Source organism: Notechis scutatus, chromosome 3 (assembly GCF_049901735.1).
Source record: "Notechis scutatus isolate UNSWTSFEM ecotype Mainland chromosome 3, rNotScu1.2, whole genome shotgun sequence".
Taxonomy (NCBI): Eukaryota; Metazoa; Chordata; class Lepidosauria; order Squamata; family Elapidae; genus Notechis; species Notechis scutatus.
Window position 1 is genome coordinate 117,819,638 of NC_142011.1, and position 25,459 is coordinate 117,845,096.

The window sequence follows — 25,459 nt, forward strand, 5'->3', positions numbered from 1 at the left end:
CTAAAATATTGATTTGGGATAATGGAAACTTAACTTTAACTCCTCACGTAACTCTGAAGTCCACCAAATGACTTTAGGTAACTATGTTTTTCCAACCCAAGTTAAATCACAGTATAGGTTGATTAAATGAAGAATGAACTGCATTTATAACGTCCCAAAAAACAGATGGGAAATACAATAATACAATGAAACCTTTGTGCAGTGAATTTTACATCAGTGGATGACATTTTGGGGAATAATTGATTATTTAAATAAAAAGTTTCATGTGAGGAAGAAGAGATGTTAAACTCATGGCATCACACTGCCGTCACATGACTTTTCATGACATTTTTTTCCCTTCACAAAGTTGGGGTGGGCATGGCCTGCACGTGACACATCCAACCTACAGGCCACCAGTTTGACACCCCTGATGTAGGCAATTACAATATAAACCACAATATTCAGCAACAGAGAGGAATTAATTAAATCTTTTCTTAGGGCTGGAGTAAGTGCTCCCAAATGTGTTTCTGAAGTAATCCTGAGACTGGAAGCAGGCTTGCCAAGCACTAAAACTCAGGCATGGTCCAGAATATTAACAGTTATTTCAAGCAAACATTATTACTACTATAGAATTAATATCGATGTAATGACCATTGCTGTAAATATTTTGATCATTATTTTCTAAAATAACATGTACCTAGGCAACACACTGTTCAATTGAAATTGAAATTTTTATAGGTTATAACATAAAAATAAAAAACTTTTAACAATTAACAGTTATTTCAAATCTCCAAAGATTATTTCCACTGTTGTTAATGAGTGTTATTATCCAGTATGAATTGTAGCAATACAGAGAGTTGGTAATAGGTTTGCAAACAAAAGTTCATTACTTACTGTATGTTTCACACCTGAATATACAGTATAAGCCAACTGGGACTTGAAGATGCCATGTTAATGAAAGGATAATCAATATGAAAGACTGGAAAGACCTGGCCCAGGCCTCATACTTCCAGTGCTGGAATTTTTATAGTTGATTAAACTACCGTGTTTCTCATATAATAAGGCTGGGTCTTATTTTTTTTTGAGCCCTGAAAAAATGGCTAGGCCATCTTTTCGGGGTGACTTAATTCCCTCCCTTGCATCTTCGGGCGGGCGGGCGGCGATGGCTTGGATGTTGACCTTGGCGTTGGTGGGGCACTTCGTATCGGGGTCAACGCAGGCAGCACCATATCCGGTGTGCAACAAAAGTACTTCCTAACGGCAAGCCACCCCACCATTCCCACATTTCGCATGTTTTAATATAGGCCTTAATTTGGGGAGGGGCTTAATTTCATTTCATGCCTATAAAACATGCTGGGACTTCCTATTGGGGGAGGCCATATTGTTGGAGAAACAGGGTATATATTTTGGACTTGGATATACCTAGCTTGATTTAATCTATGTTCATATGAATTAAATAATAAAAAGCAAATTTAATTTATTTCAAGTAAAGTGAAAGGTGTACTTTTATACATATTAGATTTCATCAATTATAATCATTAAAACATTGGACAAATAAAAATTATCCCACTTTAATTAAATCAAAGGACTTTCTTTGGATTATACAGAAGGTTCATTCAAATATAATATAGTTCTGTTTAATTCAGTTTAATCTTGTCAATATTTTTCTTTTATATCTCTTTGGGGAAAGTATAATTAAAAACCCAAATACCAAATCATCATTAGGATGATTAAAACTTCAAATGTCTGAAAGCAAGGATCAGAGACTATGCTGAATAAATACTATTAAACTGATTAAGGTACATTTATAAAATCTTGGGACTAAGCTTCTGTCTTGTGAACATGAGCAGTTATTCTTCTGGCATTTGTATCTGGTATATTTTTAAAATGGCAAAAATAGTTTTAAAACAGATTTATATCTCTTTGGAATATACAAGTCTTCAAAGTAGATGTCTGTGTTTAATTTCAAAGAATAAAATTACAAGTAGTCCTCATTTAGCAATCAAAATTGGGATTGCTACCAGAATTACTAAACAAAGCATCATATGACTGTGACAGGTTTATGTCCTCACTTCTGCTTTGGTCATTAAGCAAATCACCACAATCATTAAGAGAATCATCATATGACTGGAACATTTACTTCCACATTCTCCATTAACTCTGTTATAAGCCAATTAAAAAGCATACAAATGGTGATCACATGAATGTGCACCAATTGCAGAGCACCTGAATAGCATTTGATCACAGGATGCTGCAACAAAACTGGGTTTTGTTACTACAATCATAACTTTAAATGGTTGTTTAAGAGACATTTGGTAAGTAAAAACTACCTGTATGTATTGCATTAAGATGTCATACAGTATTTTTACATGCTCATGATGTGCAGGTAATCTTCGAGGCATGACAAACCATTTAATGAACATTCAAAATTAGAACCCCACCCCCAAAAGCTACATATGATGGCTACATATGAAAGTTATGATGGTTGTAGTGGACCTGCGATTTTTCACCCTTACGATCCATCACAAGGTTGCTGCAGCCCTCACCCGCCTCTCTCCACCCTCATCCCATCCTGCTGGAACCCTGCAGTGCTTGGGCCTCCTCCCCACATGCCCCTCATGCCGCATATTTACCTTCTGAAGTTCTCCAGCGCTTATGTTGTACAAGGAGGGCAGGGCATGTGTCCCCAGGCTGTGCTGCAGTGACCCAAATGTGGCCACCACTTTGTCCTGTTTGCTTCGGGGCAGGAACAAAATGGCAGCTCCCAGAGAAATTGCTTCATTTTGCTGCCTTAGAGAGATCTGCTCAGTGCCACAGAGGCTTGAATGATGCAAAAAAAAAAAAAAAAAAAAGCTTTTGCAGCAATCTGAAGACCTTGTGAAGGTAAGCAGAACAAAGTCGATCGTCCCCGGGCTGTGCGGCAGCAACCTGAATGTGGCCACCAGTTTGCCCCACCAGTTTGTGGCAGGTGGCAAAATGTCATCTGCCAGACAAGATGCTTCATTCTGCTGCCTTAGATTATACAGTGCTTAGATTACACAGTGCTGCAGTACTATACAGAGCTTGTTAAGGCAACAAAATGAAGCAGCAGCAATGTGGGCGGGACAAAATGGGGACCACTTTTGGAACTGTGCCATGCAGCTGTGCAAAGAAGAAAGTCATCCCAGCATTCAGAAAGGGCTTGGTGTCCTTCAGAAGGTAAGTAAGGAGAAGGGTGTTTTGCCTGGTGCGGTGGGAATCAGACCTGAGGCCTGGGAGTACCCAGTGGGAATGGGGAAAGGCCTGTTGAGACTCAAGGCATGAGAAGTGGAGCATGGGACATCTCAGGGGTGGGGGAGGCCTTGAGAGGGCCAGCACAGGAGGCCTGAGTCTATACTAGGCCTCCTATGGCCTCACCCACCCAGGAGGTACCCCACACTCTACTTAACAACCCACTTGTTTGTTTTATGTTTCATTGGGACAGCAGGGATGGGGGGGGAGGTTGTTAGGTGACACATTTCACCTAATGATTGCTAGAATGGGACTATAAGGGGCAGGTTTCATTATATCTGGTGGACTATCTGGACTATCTGTGGTAATATTTTGTGCTGGTGCAATGGGGAAAATTTCAATATGCCATTATTACAATAGTAACAATAAATTCTGTTCTGTTTAATCTTGGTGTGGTTGTTTCAGAAATTAAAGTTATTCCACTTACTCTGCTAAAAACAGTGTTTTTTCTTTGTTAATTTTATAGCCTGATTGCCATCTTAATCTTCATCTGCGCTGGCCAGATAATCCATATGTGTCAGGGATGGTTCATACTAAGGATACAGCACCAGGACTCATAATGGGGGCAGGTAAAAAAAAAAGAGATAACTTAATATTTTGCTTTTGGTGTTTTTCAGGAAAAAAAAATACATAATACTGCAACTTTGTCTCAAATTGCCTATCTCTAACAGTTACTGGTTTTTGTTCCATCCTATCTGTTTGTCTCTGTTGTGTATGAAATCAAGTAACTGGAAATAGTTTTCCCCCCTTTTTTGGCTTTACCTTTTTCTATAGATATTGCTATAACAGATGCTACCATGATATTATTTCTGATCTGTGTGGGAAATGCATGATCTCTAAATTTTGTTTACCTAGCTAGGAAAAGCATAGGTAGTGAGAACTATATATAATAGATAGAAAGGGGATATTTGAGGAAGCCAATTAGTGGTATCTGAAATACTGTATTTCTCTCCCCTTTTCAAATAATATGTTCAGGCCGTTGCCTTCTGAAAGAGCCTCTAGTAAAGTCACAGGGCTCCTACACTTTATGAAGCTTCTTGGACTTTGCCTCTCATTTAAGAGCTGAAGGGACAAAATCTCATTCCAACTGCATAGGAGTTAAATTGAGGTTAAGGGGGCAAGGTCATTTGAGATGGAAATTGGACTGCGTAAAAAAAAAACATAGGTGGCCAAAATCAGCAATAATAGCCTGAAACATTCTCTATGTTATATTTCACAGCTACAGGTAATTTTGTTTAATGACCACTTACTTGTTCAGTAACCATTCAAAGTTACAGTGGTGCTGAACACTCACTGCCCAATCCAGTTTAGGTTCACTAGTTATTATTTCTCTGGAATGAAACCAACAGTATATCTTCAGCAACCAGTAGAATTAGGATCAAGTTAGTCATTTAAGCTGCCAATCATCACCTCCATTTCAAAGCTTATTCATCTCAGAATCCTCTTGAATGGTTTTTAAAAAAGTTTTACTGCCTATCTACACCCTCCTTTTTATGTGAGAACTATGATTATCTAAACTAAATCCCTACTCTTAGCCCCTTGTTAACAAAGCAAGTATAAATTGTTTTGTCTGAATGTCTGCGTGGGAACATAGTAACATGAAGGGCTACCAAGAAATAATTGTTAAATACAGGCTCAGCACAAGGATATGTGTGGTTTGTAAGCTGCAGACTTCATTTTTAAATTTACAGATTAAGTCTAGCATTTAGGCCTTCATATTAGATACACACATTTTCTCCCTGTAGAAGACTGTATGTTTCTAACTTCATGTGTCCTTAGAAATATTACTGGTTCTACAGATGAGTCATTGAAACCAGTTATTTCACCTTGTACCTAGCACAGAAGTTCACTGTGTGCAATCTTAACAACCCTCCATGTTGATTCACATAAACTATGATTAGGAATGGAAAACTATGAATGATTGTGTGTAAGGGGAAAAGCTGCTTGGTATTTAGAGCTGAATAAAAAGAAATCTAACTGGCAGTCAGCACACATCCACTTCCTGATTACTTTAAAACTAAACATTTGATACACAAATGCTGCAGTGTGTAGGAAATGTATAAATTGCCTTGCATACCTACTTGCTTCCAGAACAGAGTCCACATCCATCATCTATACCCAGTCTGTACACTTCAACTTCATTTGTTCTGACTTACCTGAGACAGATGCTTGCTGATAGAATTAAGCCAGCAGGAATTCAGGAGACTGAATTCCTCACCCAAGAATATAAACAGAAAAATCAATAGAGCTAGATCAGTTCCCAAGCAGGATCTATTAAAAGATAGACAATAGAAATAGAAGAGTGATTATCATCCACAGTTAGTTCAAGCCTCTCAAACAAATTATTAATAAGCTACAATCCATACTGGATAATAACACTGTACTCTCAAGCACTGGATGGCAAACCTGAAATAATATGCAGACACCATGCAACCTGAAGCAAATTCTCACAAGCAATAAGAAACAATAGAATTGTTCTTATCATAGGCCCTAACAAGCACACGCACAAGATTAGAAACACCTTTGCAGATGTTCTAATGTGATACATGCCAGCAATGTTCCTCTGGATTATTCATAGAACAAACAGGATAACTCTGTGTAAAAAAATTAATGGTCACAAGTTTGAAATTAGGACTCAAAATAGGGACAAAGTAATATTTGAGCATTTCAATCTCCCAGAACTCCATTGAAGATCTCAAACATTTTTGGAAAACAGAACCACTAAGCAAGAAATAGTTGAACTCACATCAAATTTCCAGGCAATCTTGGATTTCGACAAGCATATTGGTTTTTAACACATTATAATTGTTAATTGTTGAGGAACTTGCACTCTGTCTGGCATGTAAACTGCATCTATATAACCAACCTGTCTCTTTCTTCTTTCCTTTCTCATTTTATCACAGTTTAAATCCTACATCAATCTAGCCATGCAGTTCATTCGATGAAATGAGCTGCAGCTCATGGATACTTTTAATAAAAATTGTTAATCAGAAAAGGTGGTATCAAACTTCTCTATTTTTCCCACCATAGGTTAACATAGCTCTCCTTCTGCAATGACTCATCTTTTCTAGTAGCCTAACTTCTTTGCACAGGTTGACTTGCAGTCATTAAGACAAAACATTGAAATAAATCTGCAAAGATTTATTTGGGGTCAGAACCTGCACAGATAGGGTGGTAGAGAGACTTTCACTCTATTTGTGCCTTTGTGCGGGACGTCAGCCATGGGAAATGATCCTAGACCCTAGAGAAGATGTCTGGCTGTTTGTCTCCAAGTTCAGCAGCTTTTAGTCATTCCAGAGTAACAGCTGTTGTGAAGAATATGAGGAAGGAGTTGGCATTTTTTTCTTTTGGGTCTGGAGAAGAAGAAGTCAGAGTGAAGAAATTGATTCAAATACCGAGGAATAAAATCAGATCATAAAAATAAACAGAAGCAGTTTTTTTCAACTAATGACTATTACATCAAAGATAAAACTAAGGAACAGGTCGCTGAAACAGTAGGAATGTAAAGCAATGAATCCAAAGCACTTGCAAGCAAGTTGCAAGGTAGTTTTGATCAATGTACCTTAGAGGATATCTGAGCAATATCAGAATAAATAGAACTAGTAATTTCTGATAGTGTTGAAGATTCTGATGACAGAAAAAAAAATCACAATAGACTAAGTCCTGGTATATACTACTATAACACAATGGTGAGTCTAGTGAAGGTATTAGTGACTATTTTCTTGGGTACTCATAATATGGCAGATCATGTAAGCATAGAACTTGGGAACTTCTTGAAATGTGGTTATGTTAGGGTTTGTCATTACCCAGTCATGAAATTTACATACTGTCTTGGAAAAGTAGCATCGCTCAACTTAATTTATGTAGTGTAGTTGTATTGCTGTTAGATTAAAGTAAAATATTTTTATATGTCCTGCTTTTAAGTTATTGAATAAAAATGGGGTACAAAGATAAAGGATAAATACTATAAACCAGGGGTATCAAACTGGTGGTCCCTGGGCCAGATGCATCATGCACAGGCCATGCCCACCCCAGCTCTGCAAAGGGAGAAAAAGTCGTGATATGTCACGTGATGTTATGTGGCACAATCGAGTTTAACACCTGTGCTATAAACTAAAAACATTAATATGTAACCTGCTGTTAGGGGCTACCTATCATCAGTGCCTCTGAGAACAGGTCCCACATTATTTTTTTGGTGGGTGTTATTATTGGACCAATTGTGGCTTTAGGATAATCTTCTCCAACTTGACAGCCTCCAAGTTGTGTGTGAAGCTTCAATTTCCTCCAAGTTATGTGTGGAAGCCAGCTGGATGGCAAGCCTAAAGTATAATCTATCGTAGGGATTCTCTTTTGCTCTGCATGTAGAAGGAGTTTTTCAGCCATAAGGATGGGTGGAGAATAGGAGTCTTTGAAGAAATAATTGCAGTAAACATTTGCAATACTTTAGTAATTTTACTATTATTATTATACTTTTATTCTCAGGAAATCTGGGTGCCCAGCTTGTGGAATACAAAGAAGAAATGTATATAACATCTGATTGTGGCAAAACATGGAGACAGGTATTGAAATGAAGTGATGTATTTGTTCATTTTACATATTTTTATATTTATGTACTTGTTTGTTTATTAATAAAGGTGAGAAATAAATATATTAATATAAAATAACACAATCTTGCAACCCATAAATATGTTCTGATTCAGTGAAAAGAAAATATAGAGAGAAATAAACTTTTCAATAAATCAATCAAGCTGAAGGAAAGGCCTCATGTGTGAATCCTAATATGACCAAGCTATTCATTATCAATAGCTGGGGCCTTATTGATAGTCCAAATCAAGACAGAAAGAATGAATGAGTTATTATTTATTAGCAATCATCTTGCCACACTGCCGTGCCCAGTAGAATATGTTTTTGTATACATCAACAACTAGATTAAGGATATGATTTCTTTTATCATCTATCTTTTATTACTACTGGGATTTTTTTCTTGGAGGCTTGATGATATAATCACTTTTTAAACATTTAGTTAATTGCAGTCTAGGTCTAAGCATATTTAAATAAAATTAATTGCTTTTGCATTTAATAAATATGCAGAGGACTATAGCCTTAGGAAAGCATAGCGAGCCATTTTTTAATTATGGTATAACTTATTTCTTTCTTGAATGATATTTTAGATGAATGTATTCTCATCACTTGGAATACTTTCTTTCTTTATCTTTCACCTTTACATACTTTCCCATCTTTCCCATGTTTCTTTTGCTATTTTCATGACCCAAAATACAGGTAGTCCTCGACTTATGACCACAATTGAGCCCAAAATTTAAGTTACTAAGCAAGACATTTGTTAAGTGAGTTTTGCCCCATTTTACGACTTTTCTTGTCACATTTGTTAACTGAATCACTGCATTGTTAAATTAGTAACATGGTTGTTAAATGAATCTTGCTTCCCAATTGACTTTCTTTGTCAGAAGGTTGCAAAAGGGGATCACGTGACCCCACGACACTGCAACCATCATAAATGTTGTCAGTTGTCAAACATCAGAATATAAATCACATGACCATGGGGATGCTGCAAAGGTCATAAGTGTGAAAAATGGTCATAAGTAACTTTTTTCTGTGCCATTGTAACTTCAAATGATCACTAAGTGAACTGTTATAAAGTGAGGACTACCTGTAATTGATGTTACAATTTTCATGAAATTGTCATCATTTCCTAATCTCCATTGTTATTTCTCTCCCCCCCCCCATTTCCCTCATTCTGTTGTCACTCCAGTTTTTCCCAGATTTCAGTGCGTGTGTCCCCCCTCCCCAGTCTAATGAATCTCCTCTCCCCTCTTCCAATATTAGTCTATTTTTGATCCAATATGCTAATACAGTTTTCTTGAAAACCTAATTACTTTGTTGTTTTTCTTTTCCTGGCCATTAGGTTTTTGAAGAGGAGCATCATATCTTATATTTGGATCATGGTGGTGTGATTGTGGCCATCAAAGATACATCTATTCCTCTGAAAATACTCAAGTAATTCTACAGCAAACTTTCATTAGTCTACTGTATTTTCAGTGCCAAAAATATTCCAACTAAAATGTTTTTTCCCTAAGAGAGTTATTTACTAATTTAATATTTGCTCCATGTTTGCTAAATGTCTATGGAGTTCCTCAGTCATCCAGGTCATGGTTGTCCCAAGGATGCTTTTTCAAGAGGCAAGAGCTGAAGAAGCTTCTTGGATGAGAAGTGAAACATCTTCAAAGAAAAACCAGAAAGTCCAGATGCTTTTTGAAAAGCACTTTTGAAACATCCATGTTTGCTAGTTATATTCATATATGTAATAAATACATTTATCCATGGAAATCAGGAAATAAAACATAGGTAAGGAGATCATTCTCCCCCACCCCCTTTAGGCATCTATAAATAGCTATCTAGAACCTAGAAAATAGAACAATAAGGTTAGAAGGGAGCTTGGAGGTCTTTTAGTTCAACCTCCTGTCTGTGGCAGGAGATCCTCTACCACTCAAGACTTTCATTGGGCTTTATGCGATGGATGCATTTGATCATAGAAAGAATAACAAAAACAGAACAGAATAGTAGAGTTGGAAGGGGTGCTGAAGGTCCTCCAGTCCATCCCCCACTCCAAGCAGGAGATCCTATACCATTTCAGACAAAGGGCTGTCCAATCTCTTTTTAAATATCTCCATTGATGAAACACCCACAATTTCGTGAGACAAGTTGTTCCACTGATTAATTGTTCTCCTTAGTTCTAGATTGCTTCTTTCCTTGATTAGTTTCCATCCATTGCTTCTTGTCCTGTCTTCAGGTACTTTGGAGAACAGGTTGGCCCCTCTTCTTTGTGGCAGCCTCTCAAATATTGGAGCACTGCTATCATGTCTCCCCAATCCTTCTTTTCATTAGACTAGACATACTCAATTTCTGCAACTATTCTTCATATGTTTTAGCTTCCAGCCCCTTAACCATCTTTGTTGCTCTTCTCTGCACTCTTTCTAGAATCTCAACATCTTTTTTTTATACTGTTGTGACCAAAACTGGATGCAGTATTCCAAGTGTGATCTTACCAAGGCCTTACAAAGTGGTTCTAACACTTCACGTGAGCTTGATTCTATCCCTCTGTTAATGCAGCCTAGAACTGTGTTGCCTTTTTTGGCAGCTGCTGCGTACTGCTGGTTCATATATAAGTGATTGTCCACTAGGACTCCCTAGATCCCTCATGTAGTTACTGCTAGATTTCATCTAATACGTCTCTGTGCATTTGGTTTTTTTTTTTTTGCCTAAGTGTAAAACCTGACTTTTCCCACCACTAAATTTCATTTTGTTCGATAGGGCCCAGTTTTCAACCCTGTCAAAGTCCTTCTGGATCTTGAACCTATCTTCTGGGTTTTTGGCTATTCCTGCCAGCTTGGTGTCATCTACAAATTCCCCTTCTATCCCTATCTACTTGGATATCTTTAAAAGGGGTTTAATTAGTGTTGTGTTAAAGCAGGGGTGTCAAACTCACGTCGTCATGGCGGTGTCACATGATGTATCGGGACTTTTTTCCCAATTGCTAAACCGGGCATGGGCGTGGCCAGCATGTGATGCATCTGACCTGCGGGCCAGGAGTTTAACAGCCCTGCCTTAAAGAGTTAGGAAGCTGTCTGCTGAAACTATTATTTTCTGGCAACACTAGTCTGTGCACTGAATCTTCTTTGTGCTCCTGACAATGATGTTTTCCATGTATATGTATAATAATCTGGGTCTTCTACTATTTTGGTCTTCTATATTAGGTTTGTTGAGCAAAAAAGAATAGTATAGCTGCAGAAAGATAGCTGCCGGTGATACTATTCTAAACTATTTGGAAATATTTAGTATATGTCTCTTCTAAAATACCTAGAAGATAATTTCCTATTGGTATTGATATCTAATTGGCTATTATGCAAACTGCATGCAGCACAAGATAATAATTTGATCTCATCCAGAAGAACTATTTTGAGGTTTTGATAAATTTCATAATTATTTTGATTCTTACTTTCAGATATTACTTACATTGTGACCTACCACATTGACTCTCAGAACAGTATACTGATCTCATGATCAAATTTTATGAACATAAGGGACTTGTGTATATCATAAACTGGATGCCAGAGGACCCCATCATACAAATCTTATAATTTTCCTTTGTGTGTTTTCTTTAGTATGATTAATTCACACTGATTTTTTTGGTGCATTGTTCTGAATAAACTATTAAGAGTTTGAAATACAGGTAGTTCTCAACTTGCAACCATAAGTGAACCCAAAATTTATTCTAGTAAGCAAGACGGTTATAAGGTGAATTTTGACTCATTTTATAATATTTTGTCATAGTTCCTAAATAAATAACTACAGTTATTAAGTGAATCACGTTGTTGTTAAGTAAATCCAGCTTCCCTCATTCACTTTGCTTGTTGGAGGCTGGCTGGGAAGGTTTGCAAAGGATGATGATATGATCCTGAGATGGTGCAAGTGTCATAAATATATGCCAATTGCCAAGTACCTGAATTTAGATCCCATGACCATGGGGATTCTGCAGTGGTCATAAGTGTGAAAAACTGTCATAAATCTGAACGGTCACTAAATGAATAGTATAAATTAAGGACTTCCTGTATCTGTTTCAGATTTTGAAATAATCTCTTTTGATATAACTTTAGTGGCAGAATTATTTTTTACAAAGGAAAGAATTCAAATATGCATACATGTAGCCCTTTACTGACAATTGGGATTGGAATTTCAATAGCTAAACAATGTGATAGTAAAGTGTGAGTGTGTTGCTTAGTGACAGCGATCCCTGTAATCCTGATTGCCATCATTAACTCAAACTCATAACTGTTAGTCAAGGCAACTTTCTCTCAGCTTCTCGCAACCAAGTATTTGGGGAAGCTGTCAGGAAGCTGAAAGTTCCACACCTGCAGACAGGTAAATGGTTCCTGGATAGAGGAAAGAGTGAAGAGGGGTTCAGGGCATGAGGGTTGAGGAGAGTATGTGAGAAGAAATGCTCAAGGATGGAAGAGAGGATCTGGGAGGGTGCAAGAGAGCTACCATCAGGGTAAGGGAGGGTGTGCAAGGGTGAGAGTTTAGAAAGGATATAGAAGATGTACTATGTGGGTTGGAGAGAGTGCGTATAGGTTAGGGGTTACAAAAGATGCACAGAGAGGGTTGGAGAGCGTGCACTGAGATGCATAGGTGGCCAGTGTGGCAGACGTTCAGATGGTCTGGGGGAAGGTACAAGTGTGGGAGAGATAACCCAGCAACACTGGAGGTTACAAATAGTGCTCATGTGATTGTGGGGTGCTTGGCAACTGATTGTAAGTGTGAACAGATTGTTAGACTTCTAGATTACAATGATACGATTGCAGAATTTCTGGAACAACCAGAACTTCAAGGACTGGTCCTAACCACCATTCATTCAGCATCAGCAGAACTTTGAAGGGTCACTGAGCAAATGGTCATAAGTCAAAGACTACCTATAATGGTTAGCTTTAGAATATCTGCTGTTTAACTACTTTGGACTTTGTGAATCCTATTAAATTATTTAAAGAAAAGGTATTCATTATTTTACTACTTCCATTACAGATTCAGTGTAGATGAAGGTCAAACTTGGAGCACCCATAATTTCACAAGTATTTCTGTGTATGTGGATGGCCTACTTAGCGAACCTGGGGATGAGACTTTAGTCATGACGTAAGTACCTTTTATTGTACCAGCCCACCAACTACATGGGAAAAATATAAACGTCAACAATTAGAAGTGTTTAACTTAATGTAATGAAACAATTATCCAAGTAATTAATTTAGGAACACATCCAAGATCTTCATTTTTTTGTTGGACATCTTTAAATGAAATGAAAGCAAATTTAATTTATGATAATTAAATGGGAGAGTACGTATGGGAAATACTTTTGATAATGTATTCAGTAGAAGAGTAAAAGGAATGTCTTAGATATAGAGATAATAGATAAATAGATATCTGACTAAACATACATTACTTCAAAGCTAAACACAGATAAGCCAAACTTTCTGTTGTGAAGTCAAGGGATTATAAATGTTCAAGAAAGCAAAATCCTTGACTACCATATAGTCTCCATTGTTGATTACTACAGTCTTTTCTTTAGTTCTGTTATACTTAGGTACTGAGATATAGATATGCAGCTCCAATTAATTGCTAATATTTAAAGTATAGTACAGAACAGCCTGATTATGAAAATAGTTTCATGTACTGAAGAGCCGTGGTGGCACAGTGGTTAGATTATTGCAGACTAATTCTGCTGACTGCCAACTGCCAGCATTTCAGTAGTTTCAGTCTCACCGGCTCAAGGTTGACTCAGTCTTCCATCCTTCTGAGGTCGGTAAAATGAGGACACAGAATATTGGGGGCAATATTCTGACTTGTAAGCCATTTGGAGGGGCTGTAAAGCACTGTGAAGTGGTATATAAGCAGGGGTTGGATTCTACCGGTTATTACAATTCTGTACAGTTCGGAGAACCGGCAAATCGTGTCCCTGGCTGACCCCTCCCCTCCCCACCCATTCAGTCCTTATCACGCATGCACAACATAACTGACTGCATTCTCCTCCGCCCACCCCGCCCCGCCCAGTCACTCCGTACGGTATTTTCCCCCCCCCCACTCCTGACGATCAGCTGTTCCGACAATCAGCTGTTCTGACAATCAGCTGTTCCGACAATCAGTTGTGCTGGGATCCCCCTTGCTGTTTTACTGCTTCACCCAGGAGGCCTCCCTGAGGCCCAGAAGCCAAAAAGGGGCACGGGGGGGTTCCTGTGCAGCCCCTCCGTGCTCCAATTTTTGCCTCCTGGGCCTCAGGGAAGCCACCTGGGAGCAAAAATGCCTCTCCGGAGGCTTTCCTGAGGCCCAGGAAGCAAAAAAAAATGGAGTGCAAGGGCAGGTGCTGCAAAAAAAAGAGAAGAAGCCATGCCCACCCAGTCAAATGGCCACGCCCATCTAGCCATGCCCACAGAACCAGTAGTAAAAATATGTGCATCCCACCCCTATATATAAGTCTAAGTACTGGTATTGCTACTGATTGCTCTTTCATTCAAAGTTACATTAGCACTGGAAAAGGAGATGTATGAGTGGTCCTTGTGGGTTATGGTTTTCTGTAGTCACATGATCACAATTTGGGCGCTTGGCAACCAACATACATTTACATCCATGATTGCTATTTATGGCCTCAGCTCGCTTCCAACAAAGCAAAGTCAGTGGGGAAACTGGTAGTAAGTCACAAATCACAATTATATTACATCATATGATGCAGCCAGAACTGACATTGTAAGTCAACATTCATCTTACAACCACACTCCATAGTGATTGAGTTGTTGGTCCCAACTGCAGTCAATAGTGAGAACTACCTTTTATTTACCAGCCAACCATAGCAGAAGGTATTCCTTATTATAATCTTGTGTTTCACTTGCAGTCTTTTAGTTGGGACCTCATTCAGATTTTTTTTCTCTTTAGGGTGTTTGGACATATCAGCTACCAGTCAGACTGGGAGCTAGTGAAGGTAGATTTCCGCCCATCTTTTCCCCGTGAATGCACTGATGAAGACTATGAATCATGGGACCTGACAAATCTGCAGGTGCAACTACATAGAAAGAAATAACTATCATATTTAGTGATATTTGTTTGTGTAATACTAAAACATGTTTAGTATTATCTGTATTAACTGCACTAAGGCTATGGTTCAGTTAAAGATAAGTATAATTTGTCTAACTGAACTGGTTAAGAAACCAGCACATCAAACTAAAACTTAATTTTGAGTTAATATCTAAATTCTAAATGAAATATGATTTTTACAGACCTCAGTTTTCCTATTCGAATAATCTGGAAATTTATAGCATGGTTTCATTCCATCAAAAACAAGAAACAGAGAAAAGGGAGAGTATTCAGGTCACATAGCTTATGTATGTGATACAATCTCAACATTTGTTTCACTGAATGTAGCTTGATTTCAAAATAGCCAGGCATAGGATTATACTAAATCCATGGCTTACCAATTACAGATGAAACAGACTGCTGTGAGAGAATAGCTTGACTTCTAAGACTATGTTCTGATATTCCAGGAAATTCATACCCATAGAAACCATCAAAAATAATCATTCTTGATTAATTAAAATCAAGTTATATATATTAAAGGCATAATTTCCGATTTGAATATATAGCTCAGATTTATTTAAGAAAGGTAATATGGCACTAGTTATCAGATAGCATTTTAATGCAAAGCAAAAAAGGGTGGGGGGGGAGATGTTTCGCAATACAACATAGACGACAGTGTTTTCAGTTAAGTGAACATAAAATCAAATCGTTAGTGGTATGATTTGTTTATAGTTAACAGCACTGCAAAATGAATAGTGTGAAAAGTATGCAAAGAACAATTTCAAACTAGTATTAAATTCTACAACAAAGGCTGTCGTCTAGCTCAAATATTTACAAATATGGCAGTGTATGCTCCTTGATTTAACTTTAGCTGGGTAAGTATGTGTTGGTATTTTATTAAACTCAATAAACACATACACATTAAACATGCTGTAGACTGGACTGGCAAAAGTTTAGTTGATTTGGAGATAAAGTATTTATTATGGACTGAATAGGAATAGGTTTCAACAATCTCTTAATTGCCTATAATTGATATCACACCAGTTAAGATTAATGGATCAAGATATTTTTAAGATACAAAATTTAGGGAGAATTTATTTTTGACATAGCCAGCAAAGAAATAGAGGTATGATTTGAGCAATAGGCACACTTATATTTCAACTTGCTTAGTACAATCAAATTAATTGAAAGTGAGGAAAGATGCCCTGTATTAAGTCTACCTCAGTATTGCTACACTGGAAATAGCTCTGTGTAGATTTAGACAAGAATGTTTCTCAGTGGAAATTGCACAGCCCAAGAATTGAGCTTGTTGTTTTCTGTTGCATGAGATCAGTCACTTTGTTTTAGCATTTAATTTGTTTCTCCTTTCCTTCACACACATGTGCCTATAAACATAGCTATATTTTCTATACTAAATATTAAGATGAGTTAAGCTCCCTCACAATAGACAATGTATTTATAACCAATACAAGAAATGGAAATAAGTAAGGATTTAAATTGTGTTATAAAAGATCAGTTCATGCAATCTGCATGTGAAACACTTGTTAGATTTTATACCTAAAATTCAGTTGACAATTCTTACTGAATTCTGAAAATTAGTCCAAGAATTGGGAGACAAATAAATAACTTTATCAGCTATGAGAATTAATCTTTAATATTCAGGGTGACCATTGCATAATGGGCCAGCAGAGAACCTATCGACGGAGGAAGAATTCATCATGGTGTATTAAAGGAAAAAACTTTATGTCAGCACTTTCTTCTAAAGTTTGTGAATGTAGATCTTCTGATTTCTTATGGTAAGTTTTTCTCTCTTTCTGTCGCCTCAAGTGGCCAGGTTGTTAATATTCTGTATAGAGTTAGACATACTGAGTAATCCAGATGGTCCTTGATATATGACTATAATTGACATTACGGTAATAAATCATGATGGTCATAAAGTGGGTCACAAATGATTTGCCCATTTTTATTACCTTTATTGTGGCAGTCATTAAGCAAATTCCTTGTTTAGTATAGGCAAGGTTTTGCCAGAAACCAGAAAAAGATGCCAGTTTCTGACAAAAGCATCGTATATCATGGCCATTGGGTGCAGCAAACAGCTGTAAATATAGGCTGGTTGCTGAATCCCCAGAATTCAGTCACATGACTGCAGGGTGGAGTTGACATCAGAACTTCAAACCTGGGTTGCAAGTCCCTTTGGGGGAGTCTATTGCAACTTTGAATGATTGCTAAGTAAGTCAAAACTACCTTTATTAGCAGAAATTATGGTTTTTATTTGTTTGGAAGAAAACAGTTATCTTCACAAAAAAGAAAGGGACAATATAGCCAACGTTTCATTTATTTTATGTCAGTCCCAAAACAATCAGTATGACAGTTCACAAATAGATCATAAAGATTGAAAAAAAAACTTCAGTAGAATAACAATGAATTTTTTTATCCATAAACACGACTTTGTTCCACCAACAAATGACCAGGTTGAGCCAGGGGAATATTTTTCAGACTGATATCATTGTGAAGTCATTATTGAAAATGACGGCATGGGGACTTGCCCTGTTTACTTCTTAAAGGTGGTAAAACCAGAAAATAGATTTGGAGATATCAATCTGCATGAATATGTAGGATTATCTACCCCAAAGCTATTGCATCAGTTAAATGTTTAGGTTTTAAAGGTTTAAAAAGTGGAAAGCGGATTGCCCAGGAATAGCACTTTGTGTATTTCTGTTTGCAAAGTATCAGATCTGTCATTTTGAATTATGCTTGGAGATTAGGTTTTAAGTAATACAGAAAAAAATATCTTGGATTTTGTTTGCTTATTAAATTTATTTCCTGCCCTTCTTGTATCAAAACAACTCTTGGCAGAGTATACTGTATGCCTATGGTATTTTCTCTTCTATTTCAGCATACAGCATTCTTTATTTCTTCACATCCTGCATATTACATTTTAATAGATTTAATACAAACTGAAAAAGTCCTATTCAGTTAAATATGGCCAATATCTAGAGAAAACAATCCCATATAACCTGAATCATATCAGTCCTCTGTAATAAGACTGCCTTGTCTGAAATAGACTTGTAGACCATGAAGGAACTATGTGTCTGCCAGCACAGCTGCTGGTAGCAGATTTATTACAGGTGGCCACCAAGGCTGGTTGCCAGAACCATCTGCTCCCCTTGAGTCTGCTCTTCAGAGACAGCCTGAGGAACTTAGTTTCAAGAGGGATTTTCTGTCTGTGCTAGACATTCTTTTCTTCCTTTGAATTTAAGCTGGATATCACAGCAGTTCGTAACAAAAGAAGGAAGGGCGGAAATTAAGACCTATTTCCCTTCCAATTGCTCATATGGTCTCCAAACTTATGGAACGTTCTAGCCTCCCAGAAAGGTTTTGTTCCTTTATAAATAAAATTGACTAAATGATTGTATACTTATTCATTATTTCTCATGCAAAGAGAATAAATCTGGTTTTTATAATGGGGACTTATTGCTGCTAACTTGAGTGCTGCTGAACTCAGCTGTCAAAACTATAAAGACACTCCTAGAAAGTTAGTTTATTGGCCAATATGAAAAAGCTATGGAACCCAAAAGATGTCTGGTAAAATATACCATCCCAAAAGGATACAAATTATTTCAGCTGTAATTCATACAGTTATGTGTACAATAAAACATGTTTGTTATTATTATTCTGTAGTGATTATGGATTTGAACTTTCACTATCAAAATCAGAGCCTAACATGTGCTTTGCTGACTTTTGGTTTAACCCTAAAGTCCTCGCTGAAGACTGTATCATAGGAAAGTCCTATAAAAGTAGCACAGGGTAAGTAAGTGAATATTTAGCTTGGAAAATACCTCTCTATTTTCCTTTCTGCCTTGTATCAGTCTCCTTTACAAATTGCTAATATGATAGAGACAAAAATTATTATTTATTTTTAATAAAGTATTTTGATTTTTGAAAGAAAATTTGATGTGGAAACTTTCTGCATACTATTTTGCCTTAATGAATGCTCCTCAATCTGTTCTGGAATTGTAGCCAGTCTTTTGGGCAGTTTGAATAACAAGTTCTGACTTTGCCAAGTCTTCACGGGGTCTTGTATTTTTAATTATTATACACCCCATTTTTTTAATCTTTGAGGGAATTACTGGGCAGTATACCAATGTTATGATTAAATAATTATAAACAAAAACATGGTTGGTTGGGAATCCCTTACAATTGCCCTGGTACTGTTTTGTTTTAAAATTGCCCCAATCCTACTTCTGTAGTAATCTTACAAGTACAAGTACAGAAAATACCGTATGTAACATTACATGTCCATCCTATCATTTCCTTCTGGCCTAACAAAGGAGAGTGAAATAGCAAGCTAAAGAAATGAAAGGCATAAGAAAATAAAAAAGGAAAGGAAATATAGCACATACCAACAGCATTCCCATGCTTTCTATCCTTGTTTCCAATATGTCCATACATTGCTTTATAATTTGCTGCTATTCTTTCAAGTTCTCATCTCTCTTTTTAGCTTTTCATCAATTATGTAATTGTTACTTATGTATGTAGTTCACTGAAGTAATTTATATCTGGATTGCATTCATCTGGAATTTTGCACATTTTTTTTCTCAAAACTATTTCTGATCCTTTCATTATCAGTATTATTGGAGCATAACATGTCACTATCACCAGCCTATGGATTTCAACTTTCACATGCAAACCACAACAACAACATAGGTGACACTATACATTGTGGCTTTGGTTAAATCAAGGCTTCCTCATACTGCTTTTTAATAATGTCAATAAGATATAGACTAGCTTACTAGCCTTACTCCCATGCAACATTCAGCCTTTCCTGCCAATATTAAAAACAGTATCAAATATTTACCATATTTTGACCAGCATGCTACCAAGCCCAATCAAAATCCAGTTTTAGTTGAAGCATGTTTATGTTATTTTTATGGAAACTAGAATCTCCAGCATAGAGATTGCAATCTAACATGTTATAGTTTGCATCCTAGCAGTTAGGAGCTGTATGTGGTATACTGACAGCATGCTGCCTCTGCTTTTTCCTAAATATGTTGTGTGAACATATAGGGTTGAATCCAAATTAAGACTTTGCTCTAGAGCAGGGATGTCAAACTCAGCATCATGGCATCATCACATGACGTATCGTGACTTTTTTCCTCCTTAACGCATCTGGCCCACATGCTGGCAGTTTGACAGCCCTCCTCTAAAGCATGAGTATCTGCTCATATATACCCTTTTCTATATCTATTGATCAGTTGTGTTCCTCCCTCAGATATACTCTCCTTTTTACTTCTTCCTACAGATACCGTAAAGTTTTATCTAATATATGTAAAGGAGGTGTGGATTTACAAAAAAATTCTTCTCAGCATGTGTGTCCACTAACTGCTCCCAAAGGATTGCAGATCAGCATTAAAGGGGAAAGCCTAGCCATTAAGCCCGGAGAATATGTCACCTTTATTGTCAAACAAAATCAGGTATTATTGGAATTTCTCCTTTATGGAAGTCAGGAAAAACCATAATTGTCCTTTTAACCTGAAAACAGGGTTGCACTAGAATTTGTCCTACAATGTATTTTGTTTCCTTTCTGTTTTTCTACTGACTTATCATTCTCTTTATGTGAAGGTAAAAACTTAAGCAGCCTCCTTCTCTTACTTCACAGTTTTTCCCCCAAAGTTCCTATAAGAGACACCTCTCTTTTTTTCCCCCACCGATACAAAAAAGGGAGATGGGAACTATGTTATAGCCTTTACTATCTGGCAGGCTAGCATGACAGTAGTGTATATTAGTATGAAAATAAAGTAGTTGGCTTAGCAGCAGGAGGTAGTATGTGAGTCACTGAGGGCTTTCTTCCTTTCCTAGGAATAAAGTAATTGAGAAATAATGAAGGTAGTGTCAGTAATCAAGAAACTTCCTCTAGCAGGAAATGGTCAAACCGCAGAACAGTTAGTGCCAAATTTTAAATTAATTATTAGTGAAGAGGATTTTAATCATTTTCTTTTCCCAGAAAACAGGAGTAAATCTAACTTGGAACATCATGGGAAATATGCCACTTCATCTATATCTGAATGTTGATAAGAACTTCCAGACTAAAGTTATTGTAGCATAAGGTATTATGACTTTAAGGGACATCATTAGTTTACAGGTGCCTGCCTCCAAAGCTATGTAATTGTTTGCATCTGTTTTGTATGGTGCTACTGCTTTTTCATATACTACTTGAAGTTACTTAATAGTGAACCCCAGATTTCAAATAGAGGCACAGGGCAAGGATGGTATCAGAAGTCAGGGACCCTATAGCCCTTGGCAGCCTGGTAATAGTGGGAAACACTGAAGAATTAGTGTTAAATGGCTTCAAGCATTTCAGCGATAAATTGCGAGCAGGACCAAGTGAAAAACAGAATGGCTTCAGTGTCCTTTTGTTTTTGTTTTGCTGGCAAAGAAGCATGGGAGTTTTACAGTAAGTTTCAGCTTACACAAAGGCAGTTAAGCAAAAACTGCAAATAATAATAAACATGTTTGTCACATATTTTGTTGCTAGGAAAAGCATTGCTTGTGAGATACCTATGTTTTTCCTAGAACTTAAGGAGTATTGGAGACTGTTGATTTATTATGGCGAATTTGGAATTGCTTATAAAGGGCAGGATTGTGTGCAGTGCATGCACATGTAGAGATTGTTGATAGTGTTACCATCTTAAATAAAATAGTATAACCAGAGCAGAAGTAGCTTTGATATCTCATGCAAATTTGGGATGCCTTCAAAAGCAGATCTGAAAATCTTTGACTAAATGAATGGATTAGGAAGCTTCTAGTAGAAGTGACTGGTAATAGGTTTACATGCAGGTCATATGGAAAAACTCATGCCCCAAGAAATTGTTCAATTCAACTAAATGGCTGGGTGAGAATCCACTGTAGTATGTAGCAAGCTAAACAACTGAAGAGCAGATGCCTACATGAACAATTCAGGCAGAATGTATATCCACAACCATTTGTTACAAGATGCTTGCGCGACACAATGGGGTGAGAAAGGAAGCAACAAGATTCAGGACCAATTACATGGCATACCCATGTATACCCATGCCATACATCAAAAACATTTTGGAAGCAGTAGAAAGCAGCTTCCAAGTTCTGCAAGTGGGCATCGTACACTGGCCAGAGGCTACCATACAAGGACACATTATGCATTGCAAACATCGCTTAGAGGTGGGAGATACTTCTAATATAATTTACTGGATCCCCTGCATGGATTGCCCCAGTGACTACGTAGGATAGACATGGAGAAAGCTAACCACCAGATTGCAAGAACACAAGCGAGCAGTCAGATGAGGAGACCCTGGTAACTTCACATTGCAATGAACAAGGACATACATTCAATTTTGCAGCTGAGATACCATGAATTTTTAAATACTTTTAATAGAGCTTTGAGAAATGCTGTTTATGATGTAACAGAGACAGCAATCAGTTCAGAAAATGGTTAACATTAAGCTTCAGAGCTGCCAGTATTGATACATAGGTTGATACATAGTTTTGATTGCTTCCCTCTTCCATTTTCTCCTTATTCTTGGTTTTGATAGGGTGATACTTTAAACACCAAGTACCAAGTGAACTTTGGAGATGGCATTAAGGCAAATTATATAAACCTAACACTAACAGGTGAAACTTTTCAACACCATTATGAAAATCCTGGAGTTTATCATGTTTCTGTGGTGGCCAAGAATGCTGCAGGTCAAGATGAAGCAGTCATATTTATTCAGGTTCATCGTAAGTTTTATTTTATTTTTTGCATTCTAATTATTATAGCAGTATTAGTATAGTATTAACTTACGTATTTGTTACATTTGTATATTCCATTATAAAATGGCTAGCAATTTACAGTGGAATACATATTTCACTCTTGGAGCTTCTTAACAGTCAACAGAATATTGGATTTTGTCCCTCTAGAATGGAAATGACTTTCTGATCTCAAGTTTATTCATCGGTCTGCTATTGTTATCAATACCAAACAATCTATGTTGAGAAATGGGAGGGATGCATTTTGAATGCATCTTGGCTATAATATAAATCATAACATATATTTATGTTATATCCATAAATGGATTCTGGTTCTACCCTGTATATAGTCAGTGTAGTAGAATATTGAAAGTTGATCTAATATCTTGCTCAGATAAATGCTCATCGTAGTCATAAAGGAAGTAAGGTAGCCTTCAAGATGAAAAATGGAACATCAATCCCTGTGACACCTCATTGCTTTTTGCATTTGCTGTCTTCTGCATATCACATTTTGTGCTGGCACGCAAAATAAGTAGAGCAGAAACTCTGCTCTCACTTCTTGACACAATTGAATGTAGAGGTGAACAAATTAAAAAATGCATAAAATCTGGAGGTAACTTTTTTTCTTTAAATAAAAAGTGCAGCTTACAGATCCATGAATTTGTTTGATCAAGTTGGGAAAGTTTCCTATTTCCAGTAAACTGTTCACACTTTCTTTTTATATACTGATATCAGGAATATATGACAGGGTTCTGCCTAAATTTAGTTTTGAAGGCAGTGTAGCAGACATCTGACCTGCCTCATGACACACAACCAACACCAGTTTCTCTCAGGATTGCTAATACTGCTTTGATTGCTGTTTTCAGTAATTACAGTTTTGAAACACAATTGAATCCTGATGATTTAATGTTGCAATATATCCAATGATGACCAATGAGAATAGATTCAGTTTTTGAATTTGTGGATAAATGAAGGGATAAAATCTTCAGCTTCTTTTAGAAAAAAATGTAATGGTGCTGAGAAAAGGAAAAGGAAAAACACAGTCCCAGCAAAGAAGTTGGACTTCTTTGGAAGTCTTTTATTCCTTATGTTCATCTCTGTCCAGTACTAGACATATGTTCATATATAGTTGGTGGAATTTCATGGGAGAAAGTTATTTAAAAATGGCAGGATATAAAGCCTGAGATTTGCAAACTATAGGTAGAAAGCATTTGTAATTGTTCTAACATCTGTTGATCCTTCACTTTAGAGAACTATGTGACAAATATGCAGTATAGTTTTCTAATAAACGCATTGTCAACAATAAGCAATTGAATTGGAGAAAAATAGTGATGTACAGTGCCAGGACTCCACTCATATGAAATTAGCTTTAATGTACAGGGAATCTCCCCATAGAAGTGTAGGATCAGTGTCTCAGTCTCATGGTCCACAGACCACATGAACCCGCCAACAATATTGGGGAAAAATAGTCCCTATAGCTCATGCAGCTTGTAACTAATAAATGCTGCTCCTCAGAAGGCAGCATAACCCTCAGTGTAAATAATACAAATGTAAAGCCTTCTCTAGACTTGGTCAGACAAGTTCAGAGGTTTCACAGTATCTTGTCCCCAGTGTTTGGAAACTCTGCAGTCCCCTAATTGAAAATCTCACGGTTCCTATTTGCTTCTATCTAGTATATATACACAATCCATCAGCTTTGGGTTTCCCCTTTCTCATTTGGAAGGAATATAAATACAGTATTTATTTAAGTCTTCCAAATAAAATACATGCAACCTTTTAAAAAAACATCTTAATTAAAATTTCAACAAGTTATAAAAACTTAAGACAATTTAATTTGTAGTGAGAATTACTAACATTAATTTTCTATTGAGCAATAAAATTTGACATAATTGAATTCAGTCCCTAAGGAAGTGATGTTCTCTTGAATTTGCTTTAAAGGTTTAAAAGATGTCCCTGAGAACTCTTGTGCATCTTCAGAAGATGTATTTGAAAGCATAAGATGTTTGATAAATTAATGGCTTTTTAATTAACAGTTGGGACTCTTTCCAGCTCCACTGCAGGCTTTACATCTTGAAGTAGTTCCTGCTGTTGGCAGAAACCAGGAGGTGAATTTGACAGCCATTATCTTGCCAAGGAACTCTAACTTTACACTTTTTTCCTGGTGGATTGGAAACGTTATTCAGGTATTGAATAATTATTGCTGCCATTTTTCCAACATTTGAACCGTATTATGCTAATTTAAATATGTATGTATGTATTTATAAAATTTATGAATATCTTAGTATCCTAAAACAATCAGTTTTATTATCTTAATCTATAGTAAAATATTAAATATTTTTGAAGGTTTGACATACTGTACTTCCTCCATATTCACTTCAGCGCTGCAATTTTAGTGAGAAGAACAAATTGCTAAGATTCTTAAAGAGGTTCTTTGAGTGGCCATCTTGCACGTACTCCAACCCTCTGCCCATGGCAGGAGATCCTATATAATTCTGGACAAATGGATGTACTGTCTCTTCTGGAAAACCTCCAGTGGTAGAGCACCTACAACTTCTGGAGGGAAGCCTGATTAATCGATCTCATCGTCAGGAAATTCCCCTTAGTACTAGGTTGGATCTTTCTTTAATGATCTTCCGCCTGTTACTACTTGTCCTGCTCTCAAGTACTTTGGAGAATACATTCACTCCCTCTTGTGTGTGAAAACTCCTCAAGTACTGGAAGGCTGCTATCATATCACTCCTAGTCCTTCTCTTCATTAGACTAGACATACCTAGTTCCCTTAAGTTATGTTCATGTTATCCATTCCCGTAATCATCTT

The 25,459-nt window shown here is 36.9% G+C and overlaps 1 protein-coding gene across 4 annotated transcripts in view; it reads left to right on the forward strand.

Moving 5' to 3' along the window:
* Positions 1-25,459, forward strand: part of SORCS2 (sortilin related VPS10 domain containing receptor 2) — a 133,226-nt gene that overhangs the window by 82,409 nt on the left and 25,358 nt on the right. For all 4 annotated transcript variants that reach the window (XM_087961084.1, XM_087961085.1, XM_087961086.1 and 1 more), the window contains exons 11-20: positions 3,716-3,818; positions 7,732-7,808; positions 9,173-9,264; positions 12,844-12,951; positions 14,740-14,860; positions 16,540-16,673; positions 18,559-18,684; positions 20,180-20,351; positions 22,446-22,632; positions 24,691-24,824. In XM_087961084.1, the coding sequence (XP_087817210.1) occupies positions 3,716-3,818; positions 7,732-7,808; positions 9,173-9,264; positions 12,844-12,951; positions 14,740-14,860; positions 16,540-16,673; positions 18,559-18,684; positions 20,180-20,351; positions 22,446-22,632; positions 24,691-24,824 (1,254 nt within the window). The remainder of the gene's footprint in view (positions 1-3,715; positions 3,819-7,731; positions 7,809-9,172; positions 9,265-12,843; positions 12,952-14,739; positions 14,861-16,539; positions 16,674-18,558; positions 18,685-20,179; positions 20,352-22,445; positions 22,633-24,690; positions 24,825-25,459) is intronic.